The sequence below is a fragment of the Chiloscyllium plagiosum genome, chromosome 17 (genome assembly GCF_004010195.1).
Source record: "Chiloscyllium plagiosum isolate BGI_BamShark_2017 chromosome 17, ASM401019v2, whole genome shotgun sequence".
NCBI classification, from domain to species: domain Eukaryota; kingdom Metazoa; phylum Chordata; class Chondrichthyes; order Orectolobiformes; family Hemiscylliidae; genus Chiloscyllium; species Chiloscyllium plagiosum.
Window position 1 is genome coordinate 66866760 of NC_057726.1, and position 21524 is coordinate 66888283.

Below are 21524 nucleotides of genomic sequence, written 5' to 3' on the forward strand. Positions count from 1 at the left end.
AACTCAGCACCGCCTTCCTAACCTGCAATCTTCTTCCCGACCTCTCCGCCCCCACCCCCGTCTGACCTATCACCCTCACCTTGACCTCTTTCCACCTATCACATTTCCGACGCCCCTCCCCCAAGTCCCTCCTCCCTACCTTTTATCTTAGCCTGCTGGACAAACTTTCCCCATTCCTGAAGAAGGGCTTATGGCCGAAACGTCGATTCTCCTGTTCCTTGGATGCTGCCTGACCTGCTGCGCTTTTCCAGCAACACATTTCCAGCTCTTAACTCTAACGTACAACCTCTAGCATCCCAACTGTCACTGTCATTACAAACAGGAAGATCAATATATTCACTATTTGAGGAGACACAGCTGTTTAAACCTTTTTGTTATTTCTTTACAGAAAGATTTACTATTTAGTATTCACATTTCCTTCTTTACTCCCACTCCAAAAAGCATAATTGCACAAATTCTCTACAATAAATTTTATTAGATAATTAGTGTATCTAATCTGCAAACACATTGAAAGCTTACAAAATCATTTCAACTCTCAGCATCAAGACCTCCAAAGTTAAATGCAGGATGGAATCCATCTCACTTTCTATATAAGCATAAACTGGGTCACGACTTATTGGTGCAGCGCAGCATGATCACACACAAATAGTATTTCACCAAACTGGTAGCTCAACAACTTCAATCAAACTGTTCTTTCAAAAAGGAAGGGTCTCACTTTCCCACAAAGAAAAATTAATCTCAATGATCAAAATGCAAACAATACTTTCAATTGCTAGGTATACACCATAAATGCACCTTTTAATTCTCTTCCCTCCCTGTTGCCCCCAGCTGTTAATGCAGTGGCTCTAATGGAGGGAAAGAAATATATGCAAGTCATACTCCTAAGCTACTTTCATACATCTTCTGGTAGTCAGTTTACAGCTGCATTTGCAGAGATCTGGAATCAGGTCAACTGTGTTTAATAAATCTGTTTCATTTGGCAAGAGAATATTTAAAGTGGGTGCAACAAAAGCGTTTACCCTCAAAAGGGCTTAATCGGTTAAAAGAGTTTAAAAAGCTCATATTTGAACTGGCAGAATTCACTGCTTCCTCCACCAGTAATAGTCATACTTTATACTTTGACACGAGGGGCCAGGTGTGCTCAATTTAATATCCATAAATCAACCCACCAGCGAAGTAACAATTTGAAATGAAAACAGAATAGTTGTTCATTGAAAAAAAGCTGCATAAGGGAAAAATTCCAGTAGCTCCAGACCAGAACTACCTGCGACAACTGGGAATTAAGCTCAAACTAAGATTCGTTTATTTTTGAATAATATTCATGAACAGACTTATACATGCCTTGTACAAAAGCCGTAGCCTACTTCTTGCATAAAGTCTGCCAGTGAGCTGTCCATCGTTTTCGCTATCCCTCCCGAATCTGTCAGGATTCTATCCATCAGAATGTCCCGTTTTTCAGGATATAGCAGTGGTGCAAGCACCACAGGACAACGCTCTTGCGGAAAATCTGGTAGGTGAAAAAATTAGGAAATTAGTAACAATTCAGTTCTTCTACAGGCATTCCAGGTGAGCTTGAAAGAAAGAAAATCCCTCCAAAAACATTCCCTTCAACTTCTACCCACATGACTTGCAACCTGGTTCAAATCACCTACAGACTCACTCATCCTCCGTTTTAATGAATGCTCCTTCACCCTTTCTCATTAGGCACAGCCAATTCCAAGTAACTCCTCATACAACATAACTTAGAGGAACAACAAATGACTTGTTCCCAAAGTTGATTATGCCATCAAAACTATCTACAATTAAGAATATCAATTTAAACAAGGTATGCAAAGATGACCAACACCTGGAGAACTGCAGCTCAGGAATATACTTATAGTACGGGAAAGCAAAGTGCAGTACAATTTCCCTCTGTGCTGCAGCATCCTGAGGACAAGGTTAGATCACATGGAACATAGGGAGAACTAGCCACATGGATACAGAACTTGCTCGAAGGTAGAAGACAGGGTGGTGGTGGAGGAGGGTTGCTTTTCAGACTGGAGGTCTGTGAACAGTGGAGTGCCACAAGGATCAGTGCTCGGTCCACTACTTTTTGTCATTTATATAAATGAGTTGGATGTGAACATAAGAGGTATAGTTAGTAAGTTTGCAGATGATACCAAAATGGGAGGTGCAGTGGACAGCAAGGAAGGTTACCTCAGATTACAATGGGACCCTGATCAGATGGGCCAATGGGGTGAAGAGTGGCAGGTGGAGTTTAATTTAGATAAATGTGAGGTGCTGCATTTTGGATAGGCAAATCTGGAGTTAGAGGTTTATAAAATCACGAGGGTATTGATAGGGTGTCCAGAACTCGTGGGCATAAAGTTGAGAGGGGAAATGTTTAAGAGGGGAGCTAAGGGGCAACTTTTTCTCACAGAGGGTGGTACATGTATGGAATGAGCTGCCAGAGGTACAACTGCAACATTTAAAAGGCATCTGGATGGGTATATGAATAGGAAAGGTTTGGAGTGATAAAGGCCAAATGCTGGCAAACTGGATTAGATTAATTTAGGATATCGGGTCAGCATGGACGTGTTAGACAGTAGGGTCTGTTTCCATGCTGTACATCTCTATGACTCTATATAGTTAAACAAGACAAGTCAGAGCAATCTCTTTCTTCTTGACTCACCCCTCCGAAAAGCAATGACTGTTTGCAGAGAAGTTGGCATGTTGCTCGGCATCTTCGCCTCTCTTATTTTCACAACTATTACTCATGATGGCAGTAATTTCAGATTACATTCAACACTAGCCACTCCTGACTTGTTCTACATCTAACAGGCAGTCAAACACATTTAGGAATTGATCAGGAGCAGAACCCAAAGCCTACTTTACTCAGAAAGCACCCCAAAGCAAAAAATAAATCTCACATACCCAACCACTCCAACAGTTGAAATCTGTTCCTTTAGCTTGAGCTAAGGATTAGAATCAATACCTTCAAATCAGTCTCCAAGGCTGATCTGCTCACTTGATAAACAGGCTAAACCACAGAGATGCTGAAGGTGCGCGACTCTCAGACATTTGCAAACACTTTCAGCACATTTAAGTGACCTAGCATCACCTTCTCAGGGAAATTCAAATCAAACATAACTCAATCTTACCAATGCCTAAAAAATGAATTACAAAAAAATTTTAAGATGGCTGGCACTGGAAGCTTCAGGCAGGAAAAGAACTACACAGCCTATTTCTATTTCCCAGGTCTTAATTCATAGCCCTGTCAATTAAAGCAATTCAAATACAAATCTCAGAATTTTGGTTTACATGCAATGAAGAATTCTATCGCTACCACCCTGTCAGCCATGAATTTAGATCTTCATCACTCTGGGTGGAAAAAATTTGCTGCTCCCTGCTGATGGTACACCATTTTGACTCTTGGGTATTAGAAATCATGTCTTGCTTACCTCTGCGCAAGGTCTTAAGAAAAGCGTCAATTTGTTCCTGTCCAACACCAAAAGCTCCCTTTTGCCCAAACAGCAAATGGGAGAGGAGCAGGTGTAGGACTTCTATTGCAATATCCTGAAAGCCACCTTCTTGGTTCCCGCTTACGTCTGCGTCGATGTAAGATCGCAGAAGATCGGGAAGTTTCTGTTTCACGAACTGGAGAGCTGCAATTCAAAAAAAACCAACTTTGCTAAAGAGGCAATATCAATTGATATCTTTTTCCAGTGACATGAGTTAATGGAAAAGCTTTCCACAAGTAGATTAAGGTGTGTGCTTCTGTAAAAGACTTGGGTCTGACTGACGGAGACAGGTAAAAATTGTTCAAAATTGACAGCTCCACTTTGAGAATTCCCACTGTGGTGGGATAGTAGAGACTCGTCTGTTTTAATGGATAGTCAAGATTCTGCAAGACAATTATTTTCTGAACCCATTTCAAAACAACAGGGTATGAATAATCACATTGACAACACTCAAATAAAACAGATCATATGCAATTAAATATAGTGCTCCATTTCCAATTGTACAGTTTAAAATTAATTTTAGCTTTTCTTGCAAAGAACAGCACTATTTGATCAAATTCTCAGAATCAACATTCGTCATTCACTAAAGAACTGTTTACCATTTTCCTGAAGTGAAAAGCTGGCAATCAACATTTTACTTATTTATAAAATAATCTTAAACCTCTTTTAAAGAAAGCCAGACATATAAAATACTGATAACTTGATCTTGCAAACAAAACCATTGGTCCAACAGAAACAGATAATCCAAGAACAGAGTGGCATCCAATTCCTTGTTGTTCTAGAACCTTGTACAATTCCAAAGTGCCGAAGATAGTTAACGATCAGGAACATGGAACAGGCAAGTTTTTTTTAAAAAAGGAAGCACCATGAAATAAAAATAGTTGAGTGCTAGACTGTTCAGGTAAATGCCCAAACCCAAAAAAAAAACCATTTGAAATGCAGTTCAGAACTGACGTTCGACTAGCCAAGACAACTAAGTTGCTTATAGTAACTGTACAACTCATCTGTAATTGGAACAATTAACTGATTGAACTCAAGTTTGGAAACAAGTGCAGTTGTCTAAGCTACTCCTTCTCAAACTCCTTGTGTAGCTTGAATAATTAGGCAAACAAATTTAAATACACACTCCAGTCAGTAGATTTAATCTTTGAGAATCTTATTCCAAGTTTCCCACTGGTTACTTGTCATTTCCTTCTTCTAACTTCACTGCTTATAACTCCTTGTTAATCAAAATGCTTCCAACAATATCCATATGTTCATGCCTTTGAGCAAAATTGTTCGTTTATAAAGCGTCGTGTGTTGATGTCAACAAACAGAATCAAAGCCAATATATTATGTTGGAGTATTATAGCCAAAAGGAGAAAGCAAAGTAGGTTAGTCTAAACTGGATTCAAGCCCAGACTGGTGATAAAGAGTTTGTGGAACTCAGTCAAGCTTCCATAGAACCAAAGTGCAAATTTCAGATGGCCTAGTTTCACAGCACTTTCAAACACAGGTTGAAATACATAGTTTCAACAAGTTACTCACCAAACCCCCGCAGATCTGAGCTAGAAGAATTCAGCAATGCAAGGCCAAAGATGACCTAAAACATAAATGCATCATGAGACAACAAAATAATTGCGCCAATAATAAGTTAGAAACATACATGGCTACCTACTAAAAAAGATCACTGTTAGGCTATATAACACAAAGGTGTTCTTACCTCTTGGACCTTGCTTAACTTGAGCACTTTACTGAGCTGAGTAAACAGATGGGGTGAAGGCTTCAGGCTCTGCAGAGAAAGAATATAATTAATTAAATCTCAAACAAAATAGTTAGTGTAACTTGGGCTGTAACAGGAAAGATGAAATTAAAAGCACAAACGTTGGAAATGAAATATAAAAACAGAAGCTGCCAAAAATTGCAGAGTCAGCATCTGAAAGTGGAAGATGCTTTTAAGAAATGCAGAGGAGAATCATTCACCAGGGAAAAAAAAACAAATCCAAAATAAATTTATAGTTTTATGGCTTTTTTTTCTAACTTTCAACAGACATTTAAACTCATTTTTGCTCATTCTTTCACAACTTATGAACAATTTCCTTTTCAGCTTCAAGCCTTGTTAACAGTGAAGACATTCAATTCAATGAGAAATTCTTCAGCAAACAGGAGGAAACAAATTGAAGGAAGACTAATTTTGATGGCATTAGGAAAGAACTTTCAAAAAGCTGATTGGGGGGCAGGTTTGCAGGCAATAGAGACTGGTGGAAAATGGGAAGCCTTCAGAAATGAGATAACGAGTGCAGAGACAGCATATTCCTGCGAGGGTGAAAGGAAAAGGTGGTGGGGATGTTAGGGAATGTTGGACGACTAGAGAAATGTAGGGTTTGGTTAAGAAAAAGAAGGAAGTATATGTGAGGTATAGACAGGAAAGATTGAGTGAATCCTTACAAGAGCATAAAGTGAGTAGGAGTAAACTTAAGAAGGAAATCAGGAGGCCAAGAAGGGGACATGAGATAGGTCTGGCAAATAGGATTAAGGAGAATCCAAAAAGGTTTTTACAAATACATTAAGGACAAAAGGGTAACTACAGAGAGAATAGGGCTCCTCAAAAATCAGCAAGACAGCAGTAGGAGATTGGGGGGGGGGGGGGGGGGGGAAGGAAGATACTAAATTAATATTTTGCATCAGTTTTTACTATGGAAAAGGATACGAAAGATATAGCATGTAAGGAAATAGATGGTGACATCTTGAAAAATGTCCATATTACAGAGGTAGTGGTGCTGGATATATGGAAACGCATGAAGGTGGATATATCCCCAGGACCTGATCAGGTATATCCTAGAACACTGAGAAGCTAGGGAAGTGATTGCTGGGCCTCTTGCAGAGATATTTGTATCATCGATAGTCACAGGTGAGGTGCCAGAAGACTGGCAGTTGGCTAACGATGTACCACTGTTTAAGAAGGTGGTAAGGACAAGCCAGGGAACTATAAACCGGTGAGCCTGATGTCTGTGGAGGGCAAGTTGTTGAAGGGAATCCTGAGGGACAGGATGTACATGTATTTGAAAAGGCAAGGACTGATTAGGGATAGTCAACATGGCTTTGTGCGTGGGAAATCATGTCTCACAAACTTGATTGAGTTTTTTGAAGAAGTAACAAAGAGGATTGATGAGGGTAGAGCAGTAGATGTGATCTGTATGGGCTTCAGTAAGGCATTTGACAAGGTTCCCCATGGGAGACTGGTTAGCAAGGTTAGATCTCATGGAATACAGGGAGAACGAGCCATTTGGATACAGAACTGGCTCAAAGGTAGAAGACAGAGGGTAGCAGTGGAGGGTTGCTTTTCAGACTGGAGGCCTGTGACCAGTGGAGTGCCACAAGAATTATTGCAGGGTCCACTGCTTTTCATCATTTATATAAACTATTTGGACGTGAACATAGGAGGTATAGTAAGTTGCAGATGACAAAGATTGGAGGTGCAGTGGACAGCGAAGGTGGTTACCTCAATGTACAACAGGATCTTGATCAGATGGGCCAATGGACTGAGTGGTGGTGGATGGAGTTTAATTTAGATAAATGTGAGGTGCTGCATTTTGGAAAGGCAAACGAGGGCAAGACTTATACACTTAATGGGAAGGTCCTGCGGTGTCTTGCTGAACAAAGAGACCTTGGAATGCAGGTTCATAGCTCCTTTAAAGTGGAGTTGCAGGTAGATAGGATAGTGAAGGAGGCATTTGGTATGCTTTCCTTTATTGGTTAGAGTACTGAGTATAGGAGTTGGGAGGTCATGTTGCAGCTGTACAGGCCACTTCTGAAATATTGCGTGCAATTCTGGTCTCCTTCCTATCAGAAAGGTGTTTTGAAACTTGAAAGGGTTCAGAAAAGATTTACAAGGATGTTGCCAGGGTTAGAGGATTGGAGTTACAGGATGAGGCTGAATAGGCTGGGGCTGTTTTCCCTGGAGTGTCGGAGGCTGAGGGGTGACCTTATACAGGTTTACAAAATCATGAGAGGCATGGATTGGGGGAGTCCAGAACTAGAGGGCATAAATTTAAGGTGAGGGGGGAAAAGATATAAAAGGGACCTAAGGGGCAACTTTTCCATGCAGAGATTGGTGCGTGCATGGAATGACCTGCCAGAGAAAGTGGTAGAGGCTGGTGCAATTGTAACATTTAAAAGGTATCTGGATGCGTATACGAATAGGAAGGGTTTGGAGGGATGTGGTCCAAGTGCTGGCAAATGGGACTACATTAGGTTGGGATATCTGGTCAGCACAGATGAGTTGGATTGAAGGGTCTGTTTCTGTGCTGTACACCTCCATGACTCTATAACAGGGTAAGACTGATTGCGAATTACAACCATGAGCGGTAATGGGCACTTCAAAAGAAAGTGGGCAAAATGAAGATTAAAGATTCCTAAAAGACATTTCAAATTAGAAAGAATGTCAAAGAAAAGCTATACTAAGCAGAATAAAACATGAAAAGAAAAACAAAATTACCTTATTCTTACCAAGGATTAAAACCGCAATACTCTCAAAAGAAAAGCAATACATTGAAGGGACAGTGGATGAGAATTTTAATCACTACAAACATTGAAAAACTAGATTAAATGATTTCTTTGCAATGCTCAACTTTATTTTTTAAAGTATCATTTTCTATGGGGGACAAAAGTTGTTAAGAAAGCTTCCTAAAGGCTCTTTCATCTATTGCTATCATTAATTAAAACTATCCTCCATCCTCAAACGGTCTCCAACTAAACCGCATTCCAGATTGAAGAATATGAAACAGAAGAGATGGGAGTGAGCTAGAGGCTGGGGTTGAGACAACCGAGATTTCTGAAAGCAGAAGGACTCCCTTTTACTCAGCCATCGAAAAAACATGTTACTATTACTCAGATCTTGAATCTGATGTCAGCAGAAAATCAACCCAATCTGAACAGCTTGTGCAAACCTTTCCAGTTAAACAGATATACACACTTCAAGTTTTGCAGTTGTTCATCTATTGTGAAGTGAGGAGAGTCAGCAAGCAGGAATTTGGCACATTTTACTTGTTACTGGTAGCCACATCTCTGAATAAAAACATTTAGATATTTGAACAGCATGATCCACCCATCAGACCCACAGTTTTGAGGGACCACTCCGAACAAATGTTCCCAAATTAAATTTTCCCACTGTTCTTCCACAGGATAGGAGAAGCAAAATCATCCTGTTGCTCAATTGTAATATCTTAGCTCAATTTAGGATCGGTTTTTGCTTAACCCAATTGAGAAGCAATCTTTGCTTTATGCTAAGATGGAGAAAGTGAGGTCTGCAGATGCTGGAGATCAAAGTTGAAACTTTATTACTGGAACAGCACAGCAGGTCAGGCAGCATCCAGGGAACAGGAGATTCGACGTTTCGGGCACAGGCCCTTCTTCAGGAATGAAGCTAAATATGCTAAGATGGCTCTGTTAGTGCATTTAGCAGGCCCTAAGCAAATTTCCGCATTAAGTAATTACCTCATGCCCTGCTCTGCCATAAAGGAAACAAAACTAAATTTGCTCTTTTGTAAAGTTGCCTTTTTTTACCTTGAACAAGCCACAAGTCCTATTATCTCACACAATAAATAAGCTGCATTTCACGTTTACAAAAAGATGGATTTTCTTGGGTTTGTTTCTGCGGTAAACAAAATTCTCTCCAACAAGTGAGTCAATATCTAAAAGGTCAACGATTCAAAAATCAATGCAAAAATTCTATGAGAGAGAGGGTAGGAGGTATTTATCAAATTCAGGGTCTACACCGTTCTACCTGAAAAGGGTTACGGAATCCAATACTGCAATTAATTTTGAAAGAGAGCCAGAGTCTTTGAGAATTTCCTCAATCTGAAAGCAACTTTCAGAACGTGCACTTCAGGTGCAGTTTCAGTCACACTGAAAGAAGCTAAAACTCAAATACCAGTCAATTCAGCTGTAAAAGTGCCTACCTTCTGATAGTGCAACGGATTGTCAATGGCGTAGCACAGCGTCGAGATAAAGTTTGGCTTAGTAATCAGGGACGCACACTCTTGAATCAGAAACTGAGTCTGCAAAAAAAAAAACCATTGTTTTAAGAAATAGAAATTAGGATAACTCAAGTTAGGGAAATGGCACCTATTCCACAGGCAAGTACGTAATTTCAAACCAACGCATTAAAATCTCCCAAATGATGCAGCCTCTGCAGTACAAAGGAATTTACCAAGCAGCATTGGGTTTCTGTTTTTGAGAAATGGATTTTGTTTAATTGTTGTACCATGATTTCAATCCTGTGTTTAAATGTTTACTTTATGCAGCAATTAGTTCTGCAAAATAGCAAAAGATACGGATTTCAAGTTTCACATGAAGTAATCATAGATTCAGCAGAAATAATTGACATGGGGGAAACAACCAGAACTAAGGAACAACTTGGCTTGCAAGGGAGACTGCACAGAATTGAAGAACAACATCAGGACTTGACAGAATACTTTTGAGTAAAGATTATGTAATTTTGGTTAGGAAGTAAATATGGTTAAAAACTTACCTGCTTAAGCTACTAAAATTGCATTGTTAACCACTTAAACTTTAACAGTTCTGCTTAACAACAATATTAATAAATATTAAGATTCCTTCAAGTCCTACATTTCAGATCAATGCAGTGGTATTATGTCAGGCTTTCAGTCAGAACATGTTGTTTTGATCCTCCAGGAACAGTCCTAATTTTGGGTTTAAAAGGCTTGAAATTTGTGTCAAACACAGTTGCCTGGAACTGCATTTAGGGTGCGACGGCTAGTAGCAGCACTAGTTGGATGTGGAAGTTACTGGGTATTGGCAGATTAAAAACTGCCCGGGAGCACTCTGAGCAGGGGACTGAAAATATGTGCCCACGTGCAAACAGTAGTAAAAGCTGTGAAGTCAGAAATTCTTAATTGCTTGGCACGAAAACACTTTGGATGATTGTGAGGTAGGCAAAGATTAACACCCTCATTAAAAGATAAACACGCTGGGATTCCCCATGAACCAAAGGCTGACTGGCAACGGTAGGTGGTAACGCCCTAAGAGTGTTTCAAAGGACATTTCAGGCCACTCATCATAAAAATCTTTTTTTTCGATTGGTTCATTTGCAGAACAGGGGCAGGTTGTGAAAACAATTTCACAAAATCATGGTAATCTACACAAGAGGAATAGAGCATCATGTTTTTAAACTTAGTATTAAACTGTCGAAATTATTCTATTCCTCTTCTAAACTGCAAATCTTTAACTTCAATACGTTAACTGGAAGGCCACCTATCATTTAACATTTTACTATTTTACATACCTAATCTTGGCTAGTGTTCCTGAGTTTAGGCAGTTGACTCAACATCACTGAACCAGGACACCTGGGTTCGAGCCCCACCTCCCCCCAGAGGTGTGAAACAACATCGCGGAATAGAGATTGATTAGAAAATACCAAGATGGTTGACAAGTGATTTAATTACATATGAACAAGGACAAACACTTGGCCCTTCAGGCCTGCACACTAATGTCATTACAGTTTATCGGATTTTAACTTCAACTGTACAGTCTTGCATATTCCCCAATAATCTTTTATCCATTTTGCAAGGTTTGTAGCTCAGGATGAGGTTTAGGGTGTAGGTTTGATATCCAGATGTTTCATTACCTGGCTAGGTAACATCATCAGTGGCGACCTCCAAGTGAAGCAAAGCTGTTGTCTCCTGCTTTCTATTTATATCTTTCTCCTGGATGGGGTTCCTGGGGTTTGTGGTGATGTAATTTCCTGTTCGTTTTCTGAGGGGTTGATAGATGGCATCTAGATCGGTGTGTTTGTTTATGGTGTTGTGGTTGGAGTGCCAGGCCTCTAGGAATTCTCTGGCATGTCTTTGCTTAGCCTGTCCCAGGATAGATGTGTTGTCCCAGTCGAAATGGTGTTTCTTTTTCATCCGTGTGTAGGGCTACGAGGGAGAGAGGGTCGTGCCTTTTTGTGGCTAGCTGGTGTTCGTGTATCCTGGTGGCTAACTTTCTTCCTGTTTGTCCTACATAGTGTTTGTGGCAGTCCTTGCATGGAATTTTGTAGGTGATGTTGGTTTTGTCCATGGGTTGTACTGGGTCTTTTAAGTTTGTTAGTTTTTGTTTGAGTGCGTTGGTGGGTTTGTGTGCTACTAGGATTCCGAGGGGTCTTAGTAGTCTGGCTGTCATTTCTGAAACTTCTTTGATGTATGGTAAGGTGGTTTGGGTTTCTGGCTGTGTTTGGTCTGCTTGTCGCGGTTTATTCTTGAGGAATCTGCAGACTGTATTTTTTGAGTATCCGTTCTTCTTGAATATGTTGTATAGGTGGTTCTCCTCTGTTTTCGGAAAACAGAGGACAAACAGGAAGTTAGCGAGCCACCAGGATACACGAACACCAGCTAGCCACAAAAAGGCACGACCCTCTCTCCCTCGTAGCCCTACACACAGATGAAAAAAAACCCACCAATTCGACTGGGACAACAAGTCTATCCTGGGACAGGCTAAGCAAAGACATGTCAGAGAATTCCTAGAGGCCTGGCACTCCAGCCACAACACATAAACAAACACATAGATCTAGATACCATCTATCAACCCCTCAGAAAATGAACAGGAAATGACCACCACAAACCCCAGGAACCCCATCCAGGAGAAAGATATAAATAGAAAGCAGGAGACAACAGCTTTGCTTCACTTGGAGGTCGCCACTGATGATGTTACCTAGCCAGGTAATGAAACGTCTGGATATCAAACTTGCAGCTCAGCGAGCAAACCTACACCCTCAACCTTTTATCCCCGTGGCAAAGATCTATTTAGCTTTACCTTAAAAAAAGTTAAAATTTTGCATCTATGACCAAAGACACACTAATCTTCTGAAGAGTCATTACTGGACTGGAGAAAGTAACTTTGCTGTCTCTTCACAGACCTGCTGAATTTCTCCAGTAATGCGTGTTTTTGTTAAATTGGGTGACCCTTTAATTGAGACCCCTAGCTCTAGATTCACCCAAAAGAGAAAATATCGTTTTGATACTGCCCAGTCAAGTCCCTGCAACATCTAATGTGTCTCTAAGTCACCTGACTTTTAAACTCAAGGATGCAGGCCTAGCCGTACCTAATCTGGCAATCCACTCATTCCTGCTCTAGTAAATCTTTGCCAAATGCTTCTTTAAGTAGTGGCCAGTGCTATACATGCGGTTTCCCTCTACAACTCTTGCACTCAATTCCCCTTACAGTAAGCTAATCACATTGTATTTCTTGATTACTGTACCTATACATCAACTACGTGATAGTCATGCACTAGGACACCGATCTCTCTGCTTCTCAGATCTGCAACCCCTCACAATAATCGATAATATGCTTTAATCCCCTGCTAAACTGGGCAATTACATATTTTCTCAACATTGTACTCCATTTGACAGATCTCTGCTTATTCACTATTTAGCCTTCTGCCCTTTCCACAAAGACGGAAATGTTGAAAATTGTAACAAGATTCAATTTGATAGATCAATTATTTCTTCTAATTGATTGCTCCAGAATAAGAGGCAACATGTGGAAAATGGTGGATACTAACGTGATCGAGAAAGAACATGTTGTAGTAAATGCGCACGGCCTGAGGAACTTCAGAGCAGAGCAGAGCTGGAGTCGGAGCTGTAAACGTTGTGCTATGAGGAAAGAGGAAATATTATCTGGACACTGCTCCAGAGCGCAGTCACACCCCTCAGAGACATAAGCTCATATTTAGCCTGTGATCACTGACTGAAGGGTGTGACTAAAGGTGCGGCAGGTATCAGGACACAGGGGGTTGCAATTGAGGAGCCTCTGCACCTGCAATTGCCCAACAATTGAGGCTGTTGAAAGTTGAGTGGATGAGAGTTGGACTTCAGGGAGAATGGCAAATTGACTCTGCCACCGTTGTGGGAATATTAGTAGTAGGAGACAGTACAATGTGATTCTGTTCGCTACAGCAATGACAGGAATCTTGAAGGCTGTCTGTTTGATGCTAAGGTTAAGAAGCTGAAGTACTTGGATTGAAGGGGGAGGGATCCTGTTATCATCATCCACATTGGTACCAACAACATTGACAGGGCTGAAAAGGAGGTTCTGTTGTAAGTTTCTCAACAGTTAGAACTTAATTAAAATGCAGAGCTTCCAATTTAATAATTGTGGGATGACTACCTGAGTCACGGGCAAACTGGCAACTGGAGTTGAATGCTTTGCTGAAAGACTGGTGTGGATGGAGAAGGTATGAGTTTGTGGGCCTCTGGCACTAGTATCTGGGTAGAGAGAGCAATTCCAGTGGGTTGAGCATTATGTGAACCATATCAGAAGCAGTTTCCTGGGTCAATGATTCATGGCATAGGTGGGGAGGGTGTTCAGCATGTATACATGACAGAGATGATCACAGCGTGGGCAGCAAAGGAGTCATAGAGCTTAGCAGATGGGAAAGGTAATCTTACAAAGCAGAATGATATGCCAGCTTTACACAGTAACTAATTGGATAACAATATACAGAGGGGGGCAGGGACAGGCAAAGTGCACAAACATAGAAAGACAGTAATAAATAGGGCAAAGGGGGTAGAAATGGTTTTAAAAGGCAATATTATTGGTTCTTTACTTGAACGTGCATCATATTTGGAACCAAAGAAACAAATCAACAGCACAAAAGGCTTATTTGGCATTAACCTATGGACATTACGGAAAGTGTTACAAGGAAATCAAAGCTGGAAACTAAATATTTAGGGTTGAGAGATATTTTGGAAGATTGGCAGGAAGAAAGGGTGGTGGGTAGCTTTGTTAGTATGGGATTGAATAAGTACAGGAGCAAGAAACTATCTTGGATCGGAAGATGTTGCATTCAAATGGGTGAAGATAAGACAAAGACAAGATGATACTGGTAGGAGTCGTCCCTAGGGCCCCAGGAGCAGCTTGTATGGTTGGCCAGACGATAAACTAAAGATGAGGGCATGCAAGAAAAGTAGTACGTTAATCAGTGACGATAGACCGCCTTGAAATGAAGTTATTTAATACAGATAGCATGAAAAACCATCTAACTTTGGACAAGGCTCCAGCTGCATCAGGCAACGTGCTCGCAAACAAAGGTTCCTGGGATTTAGCCTATTCAACCAAGTGTATTAAACATAAGTGCCACTTAGTTCAGAGTAAAAGTTTATTTTTGGAGCTTGCTGCTTTTTGGTTCATCCATTCATTAGTACTGCCAGTCATCAGCCTTTTAGTGGACATTTCCTACATTTGTAGGTTACTGGTGTTTAAAAAAAAATCACACTATGAATTAAGGATGAAGATCTTTTTGGAGGTTCCAATCAAACTACATCATCATGTTTTATTTAGGATGTTTTACTTTGATAAATGCAAATGCAAACTGTTTTGTGTTTCGATGAGAGAGTAATGAAGGCACGGACCAAACGCTCGTCCCACATTTTGAGACAATTACTCACTGAACTGTCAAAAGAGGAGCATTTTTCATGAACGACAGATCACCTAATGACAGCTGAAACCATGCCAGATCTTTCCACAGAAGATTGGAGCTTGAAAAGGCACTACTTTCTTCAACAGAAATTTAGACCAGTCACTTGTACCAAAAGCTATGTCTGCAAGAGGCAATATGGGCTTATTTTTCTAGTGGCAACAGTCTCTACCAATGCAAACCAATATAAATGCACACAAGCAAACAAAGCAGCAAATAAAAAGTGGAAAACGTCAAGAAGTGGGATAGGTTTGAAAGTAAAACAAAACGTTTCAAAAATTTACAGGATGGGAAAAACAAAAGAATGCAAGTAAAAATGGTAAATACAGTCAAATGCTGTCTCCTTTCAGTTAAAACTGGAGTTGAGTAGCTTTGAATACATATTCTCAGTGGTGTGTTTTCCTTCTCAGTTTACATGGCCAGAGTTGTAGTGAAAAGTGTAGTGCAAATGAGAAAATACTTTCCATTTATTGGCAAAGAAGCATGGTTTCCACCAGGCAGAAAAAAAATATCCCAACCTCATTAATTTTAACAAAATGTGGCATGTTTCACCCAACAATACTGCCTCTGTGCGCTCAAATTCAAACTTGGCCAGGGAAGCAGGGAGGACAGGTCAAAGGTTTCACATTTCAGTATCTTAATCAATACTGAAATAAATTAACTAAAAGAAGACTTGTTCAATAAAATGTAAATGGAATACAAAAAATGAAATACCTTAAGTAAAATGACAGTCAAAAGTACACTTTAAAACTTATGAAAGAAAAATTCAAAAATGCTGGACTTCAGCTCTAAAGCAAAGACAAGAAAGAAATACATCAGGAAAAATGAACTAAAATATTCTTGGAAAAGAGAAAAGGAAAATAAATAAAAGAGGAACAGCATTTGTTGAGTGAAAGCACAAACTTACAGAATATCTAAGTGGTCTCAGGATGTCCTAATGTCATATTCATCCTACATACTCTCAGCACAGTCTCAAACAGACAAGTAATCAAATAATCTCTCTTCCAGAGAAACAGCAACCAGAGAATTGCTCTTCTGCTGGAATGCTGAAGGATTGCTACGAATGCTGGACTTTCATAAATCAATGATGTCTCCATTTATTCAAAGTAGAACCAAATGGTGTGTGTGGGGGGGGGGGGAAGAGAGGAGAAATGGAAGAGGAGACATGTGATCCCCTTTGGAATTTGCTCACAGACAAACTCACATGCCCACACTGCCAATGGGCCCAGGTCAAAAAACTTACCATCAGGTTCTAACACCAAGGAGAAGCTACTGGTGTGCTGTATGCAGAGTCAACAGGCAAAGATTTGGGAGACACCACACATAACAGATGCGATGCCAGGCACAGAAAAATAACTGACTGTTTTCAGGTGAGCCACCAAGAAGAATGCTGGTAAGGATAGACCGGTGTTTGGTGAAATGAGGCTTGTGAAGCATTAAAGACCAAGTAGTTGATGGAGAAGGCCTTGCTACCGGAAGCCCATTTAAATAGGCTCATAATATTAATGAAGGGATCCAGAAAAATCCACTATAGTGGGGCAGGGAGGAGATCATGCTGAAGCTGGGAAGGGTGAGGGACTTTAAAAACTACATTTCTACTAATGGTGCAGTCTATTCAAATGTGGCATGGATTTTTCAGTCAATTGAAAGAGTTAGATGGACATCTCTTTCCTTTCCTTTAGCTTATTAAATTACTGAGTGTTGTTTAGTTGATTTTCTTTTGCTTATTAGTCTCAAAATAAAATCTTGTCATGTAATTTTTTTTTGCACTAGTAACTGGGAAATTCATAGCTTTTTAAAAAGTTAAGCTTCCATGGCAAACATTTTAATTTATTTTGCATCTAGCCAAGAGCCTTTGTTTTACATTTCACCTGAAAAAGATGACACTTTTGGTGAATACTGAGTATCTGAGCCCAAGCCTTGAACCCACAATTTTCTTGCTTTTGCCCGAAACGTCGATTTTCCTGCTCCTCGGATGCTGCCTGACCTGTTGTGCTTTTCCAGCACCACTCTAATCTAGACTGTGATTTCCTGCAATCTGCAGTCCTTGTTTTTACCCACAATTTTCTTATCTAGAGTCAAATGTTCAACCACTGAGCCAATTAAGTACAGGAAGTCCCCAGGTTTTGAACGCCCAAATTACAGACATCCCGTACAAACCAATGTCTTGCTTCTCATTTTTAAAAATCCAACTTATCTGCAATGTTTCATCTAACGAATGGACAGACTAATTTGCCCATATCTTTTCCAACGTACACAAATTTGGCTTACAAACAGCTGGAAAAATGGATTTCGCTTGTAACCTGGGGACTTCCTCTGGTGCAGGATTTAACAAGTTTTGTGCCCTGTCTTATTTTCCCTTGTTGAACTGAAGATGCTGCTGGGACTAGGTTGGTCAGTGCTGATATTCCAGGAGACATGCAAAATTCTGAGCAGATAGCACAAGAAAGTTATGATTATGTGCTGTAGCAGAATCAGACTCTTGGATAGCTGATGGTCAAACTCCATCTTTCACTGTCAAAGTTTACATGTAGGTTTTCCACATGTGTTACTGGACAGAGATTAGAATCCAAAGTCTGAAACTTTTTTAGTTGCCATGGACACAGAATCTGCAGTGTCCCTAATGCTTCATCAGCTGAGGTTCATCAATTTACCACAGATAAGGAATTAAACTTCCAACTCCCATACACGCTCTTACCCACTGCAGTAACATAGTAATTAAGACTTATAGTCACAAATGTGATATTTATTACTGAAGCAAATTCCTCAGAGTACCATGGGGAAGTTGTCAACCCATTATGCAACTGAACTGCTGAGATCAGACGTACTGAACATGTAAAATCTGCATTGAAGTTACTTTTGTAGCTATACTAATTTTCCTTTTACTTGAAATAGAATTGATTTCAAAGTGGAAATAAATCAACCACAAAATACAAAGACATCACATATTGCAGACAAGGTAACTTTTTAAAAAGGCATTGGTCAAAACACGAGTTCTGCAAAGCACTTCCAAATTGGTATTCTAAAGTCCTCTGTTGCATGGGTAAACGGGATTTCCAGACAGCAAGAGAACAGATTCATGGAAACCTTTGCAACAACAGTGACACTGGTATCAATCATGCTAACAGTGGGTACTGCAGCGAATTAGAATACTGTTCATCTCCACAGCAGCAGATCCAAGCTTCAAACCCCCCAGACCAAACCATCAGGTTGATAAGAACATTTCCGACAAACATAACTCTCCTAAATGTAATGAGTTTGGGGAACTCTATCCAACCTCAAGAGGTTGAGAATGCCCATATCAAAACTCTGCACTGAATGACAACCTCATTCATTTGAGGTGGGGGGGGGGGGGAAGAAGAGGGGAATAGGAACAGTGCAATAGAATATGCAGTTTTAAAACTGGTGTCAAGGAACTGTTGAAACAGTAAAATGATATCATGAATCCAACCTGTTATTTCATTTTACTTTGAATGAGTACTCAAAGTTGATTAAGGGTATAGTTTTTGAATTACTATGCAGGAAATGCTCCAATAAAATATCTTTATAAATTGCACTATGTCCTTTTAGATGGGTCCGAAAGGCAGCAGCAAACTAGTCATATGTTTAAAGCTGATGTGAGACAGAGACACAGACAGAGACACAGACAGAGACACAGACAGAGACAGAGACACAGACAGAGACACAGACAGATTTAACTGAGTCTTGACACTTGCCACTGTCAACTTAGCTTATCACCACATAATCAAGTTCAGAAGAAAACACAATCTATTGACTTCAGTAGGCAAATACACACCCTTGTGACATGTTCAACGAACGTGCTTTGGCTTAGATCAGGATATCAACATTCTATCACAAATAGTCATAGAGTCATACAGCACAGAAACAGGTCCTTCAGCCCATCTCATCATTGCAGACCTAGTTTGCCAAATTGAACTAGACCCATTTGCCTGCATTTGGCCCATATCTCTCTAAATCTTTCATTTTCCTATTTATCTGTCCAAATATATTTTAAATATTGTAACTGCACTTGCATCTATCACTTATGTGCATGGAACTAGTAAAGAGACCAAGAGAGACTTTTTTTGTACACCAACTCTGCGCAACTAGAGCAAAACCTCAATTATGATGCATCCAACTCTGACCATCAGTTAAAAAGCAGAGTAAACAAAATAAGATAACTGAACAAGACCAAGACAACCTTAGTGAGACAGTCATAGAGGCACAAATAACCAATTTGCTGGAGAAAGTCAGGTCTGACAGCATCTGGGGAGAGAAAGCAAATTTAACATTTCAAGTCCAGTGACCCTTCTTCAGAAACAATCTTCTGAACCTATCCTGCCACCTTCAGGGATCGGTGGACAAACATCCCAAGATTTCTGTGCTTCTCTGAACTTCCTAGTACCCTACTAGTCATCGAGTACTCCCTGGTTGCGCTACTATTTCCAAAATGCATCCTCTCTCACTTTTCAAGGTTAAAGTCCATTGGCCACCATGCTGACCACTATCTTTGTATCCTCCTAGAATCCAAGACCACATTCCGGAATGTCAACCATCCAACCAATCTTCATGGCATGTGCAGACTTATCTCCCCTACATTTTCATCTACATTGCTTACATAAATCACGAATGATAGAGACCTAGCCCTGAAGTATACCACTGGACATTGACATCTAGTCACAATAACAGCCTTCTAACATAATCTCTCCTGCTGTAAAGTTAACTTTGGATCCAACTTGCCAAATAACCCTGGATCCCATGAGCTTTTGCCTTCAGTCACCTATGTGGGGCCTTATCAAAGGCCTTGCAGAAATCCATATGAACTGCATTATCCTCAACTATGTACTTGGTCACTTGCTATAAAAAAATTCTATTTGATAGACAGAACTTCCCTCTGACAAAATCTTGCCTCTCGAAACAGATTAAGTCTCTGTTCAGAATTTTTTTCCAATAGCTTACTTGTCATTGATGACAGTCTCACAGGTCTCTTCTACATTCACCTCCAACAAATTAAATAAGAACATAAGCCATAGGACTGGAAGTAAGGTCATTTGGCCCATTGAGTGCACTCTGCCATTCAATCATGGCTGATGGGCAATTCAATACCACTTACCCGCACTCTCCCAGTATCCCTTAATTCCTTGCAAGATTAAGAATTTATCAATCTCTGCCCTGAAGACATTTAACATCCAGGCCTCCACTGTGCTCCGTGGCAGTGAATTCCACAGGTCTACCATTCCCTGGCTGAAGAAATATCTCCTCATTTCAGTTTTAAATTGACCCCTTCTAATTCTAAGGATGTGCCCACGGATCCTAGATTTCCCGTGACAGAAACAAATTCCCAGTATCCACTCTTTCTAAGCCATGCATTATCTTGTAAGTTTTATTAGATCTCCCCTCAACCTTCTTAACTCTAACTAATACAATCTCAGGATCCTCAGCTGTTTATCATATGTTAGGCTTACCATTCCAGGGATCATCCATGTGAATCTCCGCTGGACGCACTTCAGTGCTAGTATGTCCTTCCTGAGGTGTGGAGCCCAAAACTGGACACAGATTCCAAATGGAACCTAACCAGAGTTTTATAAAGTCTCAGTAGCATAACGCTGCTTTTACATTTCAACCCTTGCAATAAATGACAACATGACATTTGTTTTCTTAATCCCGGTCTCAACCTGCAAGTCAACCTTTAGAGAATCTGGATTAGAACTCCCACATCCTTTGTACTTTGGCTTTATGAATTTTCTCACTGTTTAGAGAGAGAAAATTCATTCTCTCTCTAAACAGTGTATTCTTTTTTGAAGTGCAAGACCTCACATTTGCTCACACTTAATTTCATCAGCCATTTCTTGGACCACTCCCCTAAACTGTCTAAATCTTTCTGCAACCTTAGCAAGTTTTAAGATTTGTAGCTCAGGTTGAGGTTCTGGATGTGGGTTTGCTTGCTGAGCTGCAAGGCTCATTTTCAGACGTTTCAACACCATACCAGGTAACATCTTCAGTGAGCCTCTGGATGAAACAGTCCTGGTGATTTCTGCTTTCTATTTATATTTTGAGGTTTCCTTGGGTTGGTGACATCATTTCCCATGGTGACATCATTTCCTGTGGTAATGTCCTTTCCTGTTCTTTTTCTCAGGGGGTGGTAAATGGGGTCCAAGTTAATGTGTTTGTTGATAGAGTTCCGGTTGGAATGCCATGCTTCTAGGAATTCTCATGTGTGTCTCTGTTTGGCCTGTCCTCGCATGGATATGTTGTCCCAGTCGAAGTGCTGTCCTTCCTTATTTGTATGTAAGGATACTAGTGAGAGGGGGTCATGTCATTTTGTGGCTAGTTGATGTTCATGTATCCTGGTGGCTAATTTTCTGCCTGTTTGTCCAATGTAGTGTTTGTTATAGTTCTTTAACAGTATTTTGTAAATGACATTAGTTTTGCTTGTTGTCTGTATAGGGTCTTTCAAGTTCATTAGCTGCTATTTTAGTGTGTTGGTGGGTTTGTGGGCTATCATGATGCCAAGGAGTCCGAGTAGTCTGGCAGTCATTTCAGAGATGTACAAGATGCTAAGATCTGCT

The 21524-nt window shown here is 40.3% G+C and overlaps 1 protein-coding gene across 1 annotated transcript in view; it reads right to left on the reverse strand.

Annotated features, from left to right (window-relative positions):
- Positions 1 to 21524, reverse strand: part of cnot1 (CCR4-NOT transcription complex, subunit 1) — a 144278-nt gene that overhangs the window by 103603 nt on the left and 19151 nt on the right. The window contains exons 3-7 of the mRNA XM_043707440.1: positions 9440 to 9538; positions 5203 to 5271; positions 5028 to 5082; positions 3441 to 3644; positions 1342 to 1507 (exon numbers count right to left, since the gene is read on the reverse strand). Coding sequence (XP_043563375.1) covers positions 1342 to 1507; positions 3441 to 3644; positions 5028 to 5082; positions 5203 to 5271; positions 9440 to 9538 — 593 coding nt within the window. The remainder of the gene's footprint in view (positions 1 to 1341; positions 1508 to 3440; positions 3645 to 5027; positions 5083 to 5202; positions 5272 to 9439; positions 9539 to 21524) is intronic.